Source organism: Penaeus chinensis, chromosome 9, assembly GCF_019202785.1.
Source record: "Penaeus chinensis breed Huanghai No. 1 chromosome 9, ASM1920278v2, whole genome shotgun sequence".
Taxonomy (NCBI): Eukaryota; Metazoa; Arthropoda; class Malacostraca; order Decapoda; family Penaeidae; genus Penaeus; species Penaeus chinensis.
Window position 1 is genome coordinate 9,544,156 of NC_061827.1, and position 7,500 is coordinate 9,551,655.

The following is a 7,500-nucleotide window of genomic DNA, read 5'->3' on the forward strand; positions in this document are numbered from 1 at the left end:
TATATACATATATAGATATGTGTATGTATATATATGTGTATATATGTACATATAAATTCATATCCATACACACACACGTATAATGTATATGTATACACACACACACACTCACATATATATATATATATATATATATATATATATATATATATAATAGACATACACATAAACACACACACCAAAATATACATATATACATGTGCATACATACGGACTTACGTATGTATATATATGTATATATATATATATATATATATATATATATAAACACACACACACACACATAAATATATATTGTGTATGTGTGTGGGTGGGTTACTTTGTTATTCATATATATATATATAGATAGATAGATAGATATGTGTATGTATATATATATGTGTGTATATATACATATAAATTCACACACACACACACACACACACACTCGTGTGGAATTCGTGTTGAACAAATTGCAAAAGTAGAACAACGAAGGGAAGTACAGGAAAACACAAGAATGTGCCGAAGGCCTTTTCGCATTTACTGCTTCATCAGGGCATATATATGCCCTTCGTTGTTCTACTTGCACACACATGTAATATGTATGTATATAAATGTATGTGTATATATACATATGTATAATATATGTATATACATGTATGTGTATATATTTATATATAATATACACATACACATATTAATATATATATATATATATTAATGTATATTAATATATGTACATATATATGTGTGTGTGTACAAATAATCGCGTGTTTATTTGTGCGTGTGCGATACATATAGTAATTTAAGGCTATTAACATTCTCATTCTGCATTCATAAGCATGTGTTGAATCGAAATGCTTATTACATTCATAGAGTGCAAAATATTTTTTTACCAGAACTATACACCTGATAGACCGTTACTAGTAAGTACATCATATGCACTTGTTTTATATGGTACTGTCCGTGATAGACTAAAATGTTGTTGTTAACCCAGTGCCGACGGGCATGGCATGTACGTACATACCATGCCCTCTGTGAGGTTACTTGTTTAATAGTTTTTACACATAGATGGCTACACTTGTACTAAGTCACCAATGAGCCAAATACGAGTACTGCTTGTCTCGCCCGTTTACCCTTTTCCTTGATTTACGAAAATATTTTACGTTATCTTATTTTGCTGTTACTAATGTTTATAACATTATAGTGATTATAATGTTTATAAAACAAATAACACCATCGATAATCAAAGTACTAGTAAAAAATACGTTTTTCCCGCCAATTCAAGGAAAGGTGAAATCAGTTAAGGTCACAAGGTTTACTAATGTATTCCTTTGTGCAGAAACATTTCACACCAAAAAACAAAACAAAAAAAAAACAAAAAAAAAAAAACCACTAAAAACACTATATTCCCCATTTTTAAACTCATTTTTCCCGTTGGCATATGGTTAATTAACATGCGGAGTGACGAGAAAAAGGAACTTGTAAGTCACCCGCCACCAGGTGCAGTAAACCGTCAATGATAATTATGTCGGATATTATCATCCCGTGCCCGGTATTTCCCAGTTTGATAGATAACTGCAGTCAACACACACAAGACTGAAAACGTCGAATTGAATGTTCTCTACTATTGCGAATCAAGTCGATAGTTTTAAGCATGTATAATCAATAAAAAAGGGAAAACTAAAAAGAGAGCAGAGAAATAATCCTAACCAGAAGTTCTCTACTTTTACATAACAAAATACCACGCAACCACAGAGGAGGCAGCCTAAGAAAAATTTCTTGTTAACCTCCCTCAGGTGGAAAGCGCAAATGCATTCAAACCCAAATCGAGTCATTTATAAGTCACCCACCAAAGTAAGACGAAGCAGAATATTTCCTGGCATTTATCTTGCGAATATTTGCTGCCACAGGAATAGAGTACAAAAAAATTAGCATCACAATACGACAAAATGCTGTCGCTATTGAATTAGTTAACATAAACATCGCCTCTACGTGACACTCTAAAGCTCTAGGGGAAACTAATCATACTGCAAAATGCGCGAGAGCGGGGTGTTGCGGAACTGCTAGTTATACAACAATCCCGTGCTACACTTTAATTTGTATTAGGCAGCCGATGAATGCCTCATGAAATCAATGTACTGGCAATTCGCCCAGTATATTTCCCACCCAAGGAAATATTAACATGATATCTCCTTTGCAAACACCGAGTTACCTACCCTACTTCTAGCAAAAGTCAATGCCAGGTGTATCACCATTTGAAGAGTTGCACATGGTAAATCTCCTGGCCCTGACGACATTCCTCCAACATTAATGCGAGAGCTGATCATCCCCGTCCGGTTCAAAATTCTTGAAAGAAAATTCGTTTAAGAACTGTACAGACTCTTTTCATGTAAGTCAGACCGTCAACAGTTGCCAAAAAAGCCAAAGGATGCTCTAATGTCCTATGCTTAGCCATTATTTTTTCATTAGCTAGGTCATTTCAATTAGAAAGACGATACGAGGTAATTGTTGTCACCAACCCAAGAATGGTATTATCAATTACATAGTCAAAAAAATAATTTCTGGTTCGTACTGTTGTGTTGCGTTAATAACTTGACAATTGACTACCAGTATCATCTTTAGATTAGTCTAAAACCAGAGGAAAGGAGATTTCCTTCAGATTATGTCATTAGTCATCACTCTTAAGCTAAAATTAAAAGGGCATAATCAAATGATTTTCTTACTGTTTTTTTCAACATGTAAGTAAAACCATCCCCGGTCTCTTTTACCGGGAGCCTCCTCATGAGACCTGATTCATCTCTGTGTATCCATTTCAGTTAATTATGCGTCTGATCGGAAACTCGTAAAGATCGTCTGATGGGGAACTCGTTAAGACATCGAAACGTTATAGTTTAGTTCCATATCTTATTGTGGCTGTTTTGCTTTCCAACTTTGTGTACATGTGTGTGTGTGTGTGTGTGTGTGTGTGTGTGTGTGTGTGTGTGTGTGTGTGTGTGTATATGCATACATACATATATATACATATATATATGCATCTATATACATATATATACAAATACATCCATCCATCCATATATATATATACACATTAACACACACACATATGGATACATATATATGTATGTATATATAGACACAGACCCACACACACACATATACATATACGTATACATATACATATACATATACATATACATACACATACACATACACATACACATACACATACACATACACATGCACATGCACATGCACATGCACATGCACATGCACATGCACATGCACATACACATACACATACACATACACATACACATACACACACACACACACATATATGTATGTATGTATGTATGTATGTATGTATACACACATACCCCCCCCCCCCCCCCACACACACACACACACACAAATGACGTCCCTGCATACACACACATGCATACACACACACGCACAAATACAACTAAATATTTGTGTATGGACATTTGTGCATTAATGTTTCATATACACCTAGGATATATGCGCATAAATGATTATACACATAGAACTTTACACAATGTACGACTCTTTAAGATTTAATTTGCGGATTCCGGATACGAATTCACGAACGGGCCATAATTTGTCGTCTGTTTGTTTACTAGTTTGACAGGGACGCTGGATTCGTATCATGTTAAAGGGTAAATAGTTGTATTATTTTCTTATATTTTTTTGTGTTTGTGAATTGTAAAAGTTGAAATATCATACACTTTTTGCAAACGAATAAAATAAATATAATTTTTTATTATGTAATTATCTGGTTCGTACAGTTGTGTTTTGTTAATAACTTGACAATCGGCTATCTGTTTCATCTTTAGATTAGTCTAAAACAATAGAAAAGAGGAAAGAAGGAGAAGATCTTCAATTGATAAGTTCATTAGTCATCACTAATAAAGCTAAAACTAAGAGGGCATGATTTAATAATTTCCTTTCTTTTATTGCTAACATGTAAATGAGTTTAGACATTTAGCATGAGATACGAGTGATCCCTGATGAAATGTAAAGGGTGAATGGAGGTCAGAATACGTCCTCACCAGGTGATCCCTTGGCTGTGTTTCTTGCTCTGGAAGAGACCAACAGACCTCCACTGTATAAATATAAAGATGAAGCTTGGACTGATCTCTCTTCTTCGTCATGTTTCTCTTTCATTTTCGATTTGTGCACCTTTTGATGAAATGTGTTTCAGTTTACTTCAAGGTAATCATTCTATGCCTTTTTTTTTTAATGACTTCCTGTTTGTCATCCACTATTTTTTTTCTTTTATTTTGTACTATTGCTTATTTTTCTCTATCTGTAAGTTGTCATAGACATTTTAGGCTTTTCCAGTGATCTAGAACTGCAAGTAAAATATGTACTAAATACAAAAAGGCATTTAATCCAAACTTGTATTATTAAAAAGATTGGCCATCTTCATGGTAGTGACTAAGTGTAATAGGGTCCTTCAATTTTTTATGTCATTTAATTTATGTGTGTTGTAGAATTTTGATATATAATAGATATTTCAAGAGTGTAAGTATTAGTTGCCCTAAAATATCATAAATATCAACTTCTGTTGTACAATAAATTTGAGCAGGCAATATACCTTTCTACCTTGAGCTTCCAGATTAGGTGCTGAACATATGAACTTGTGTTGCTCATTTATATTTAACGCAGCATTATTTCTACTACTTGTTGATTGTTATCATCCTGATGACACCACATTATAGTGTGGTTTTCCCAATTTCTTCCCAGGCAGTTTTTGTGAAGACGCAACAGAATCTGGAAGATTGCTCTGCCAAATGCGATTATCTGTTCACTAATAAAAATCAAACCAAAGATACTGGATATGTAACTTGCTGGAAATAATCTTCATGTTTTGATAGTGGTGGTTAAATTTTGTAAGAGATCAATCTCAAAATAAACTAAATGGTATAGTCCATATTGTTTCTTTGAATAATCAAGTACTCAGTATTTTGATTTGTAAAATGATATCAGAGCTATTACATTGCAATGTACTCTGGAATATTGTGCTTTGTTGTAGGAGTGTTTTGTGAGTTGTGGACTAGGTGTTTATGACCTAAGATATGACTAATAATTATGCTATATTTTTTTACCATCATTGTGTCTTCTGATCTGAAAAGGAAATATTAAAAAAAGTCAGTAATGATTTGAATTAATATGCAGAATATTTTGTTTGTTAATTTACCACAGTAATGGCCACAATATTGCAATGTTTACTGTAATGAAACTTTTTCTTACAGCAGCATTAGCAGGCAGGACAGTGAATGAACAAAATGGCAGATGAAAGAGCTGTTATACTGCGGTTAGAGCAGTTAAGTAGAGAATACAACATTCTTTCACAGTTACTTACAACACAGCAAAGAAGTGGAGTTTCACAACAAGGTAATGAATAAAGGTATAATTTTGCAGTTGAATGATATGCTAAACATTATTTATTTGTGCAACTGCATAGTGCACAATTATATTTAGTATTGATGTTAAAGATGTTTTATTTATCAACAAAGTGAGTACTTCATAACATTTTCTATACTTTACAGGTGCTAGTTCTGACAATGCTTTGCCAAGTAACAAAGATGCCAAGATATCCAGTCTTGAGAAAGAGGTGCAAGAGCTTACCAACAAGATTGAAGCCCAGTTTTCTGAAAAATGTGCAGCGGAGAAAGCTTTGCAGCAAAAAGAAAATGAGAATACAAAGCTTATAGGAAAACTAAAGCAAGAAATCAAAGATTGCAATAATGATACAGAAGTTCTGAAAGATGTTATTAAACGACTAAATGAACAGCTGAATAGGTAATACTTAACTCATTGACACCAAGATGGTATGTACATGCATTACATGGCCACTACGACTTTATCTTATTAATTTTGTGTACACATAGATGGGTTCCAAAACTGTTTAATTATCATAAGACATTCAGCAAACTTTTTTTATCTTATTTTTATTGCAATTAGTACCTGTTGATAATTACAGTGTCAGTAATGGATGGTCATGACCATAGTCATAGTCATGATACTGTTAATGATAATGATAATGATAATAATGATCACACAGTAATGATAGAAACAATATTCAAAATTCACACAAAACAAAGCTATGGTGGACATTACATGTATCTAGTGGGTTAAAATTGTTTTTAAACTTCTTCCTCTGCGGAGAGGGCTTAACTGGGATGGAGTAGGATGTTTAAAAGATGGTGGAGAGAGGATGATTTGAAAAGGATATATAAGTTCAAGCTTAACTGATAAATAGCTTTTAGTATATGATTATTATTGTCAGTCTGCCTAATTCATGTGCATTATTCCAGATATCATCTAAAGTATGGCCGAATAAGAGAAGAAAACGTAGGGAGTATAAAGAAAGATTTAAAACATGACAGCATCTACAAATTGGGTGCTCTCCTCACTGCCTATGATGAGATCATTTTGGAAAGAGATGAAGCGCTAAAGTGAGTGATAACCTCTGTAGTCTTGCTTCATAGTATGACATTAACATATATGAGTGAAGACATATATGTATATATACATATGCAAATTACTTTTGGACCTTAATGCCCTCGTTGGTTTGTGGACTTGCATATCAAAAACTATAGATTATGGCAGCCACTACAAATAATTCTCCAAAACATCTGGAGGTGCTTCTAGTGGTACCTTTCCAAAATATATTTACCTGTTCAAAATAGTTACATTATTTGGACATGTAAAATACTGCCAGTCATCACCAGTCTTGCAAGTGCCTTTTTCCCTATCTATCTATCTGTCTATCTATCTATCTGTGTATCTATCTATATATATTAACATATGTATGTGTATGTCATTATCTTACCTTTTTCAGATCCAACTTGGAGAAATTTGAAAAGTTAATGGTAAATGTCGATGCAGTAACAGCTGAGAATGAAAAACTTCATCACCGTGTTAAGAAGCTGCAGCAGGATGTGAGTACTACCTTGAAAGTGGGAATTAAGTATATTCAGTGTAATTTATATAAGACTATTATATCATGTAATTTAATTTCCACTATAGTGGCTATTTCTTAGATTTGAAGCAAATGATAGTGTGGATATAATTATTTCTCTTGGATATGCCATGATTTACTGCTAGATAAAGAAGAAATGATGTTAAGATGAAATTGCTAGAAGTGCTCTAGGAGAAAGGGTAAAAGTATATGATGCTAAGTTGAAATGCCATAAAATAAGTTGATAAAAAGTGTTGATTTACAATTGTATCTAGTCAAATAAAGATCAACTCACCCTATGTATGGCAAGATTTATCTGTGTGTGCGTATGTTGGGAGGGTATGAATATGTAGTTCTACTTTTATATGTTGTATAGTTCCATGTTTTTGAAAAGCATTGACTACTCATCAGGAACTATAAGTAGTAATGCGTGTTCTTTTGATTACGTTAAAGGACTTTCAAGAAGAATGGGATTTAATTTCCAGGTAAAGTACAGTGAACAGGAGATGAGTTTGTTTCACCAGTAAATC

At 33.3% G+C, this 7,500-nt stretch overlaps 1 protein-coding gene across 2 annotated transcripts in view; it reads left to right on the top strand.

The window, feature by feature from the left end:
* The first annotated feature begins 3,598 nt into the window (after positions 1–3,598).
* Positions 3,599–7,500, top strand: part of LOC125029239 (myosin-10-like) — a 14,109-nt gene continuing 10,207 nt past the window's right edge. Inside the window, exons 1-5 of one of the 2 annotated variants that reach the window (XM_047619131.1) lie at positions 3,599–3,659; positions 5,259–5,400; positions 5,556–5,808; positions 6,324–6,464; positions 6,851–6,950. In XM_047619131.1, the coding sequence (XP_047475087.1) occupies positions 5,283–5,400; positions 5,556–5,808; positions 6,324–6,464; positions 6,851–6,950 (612 nt within the window). In that variant the 5' untranslated portion in view covers positions 3,599–3,659; positions 5,259–5,282. The remainder of the gene's footprint in view (positions 3,660–5,258; positions 5,401–5,555; positions 5,809–6,323; positions 6,465–6,850; positions 6,951–7,500) is intronic. The other variant, XM_047619132.1, reaches the window with a different exon arrangement.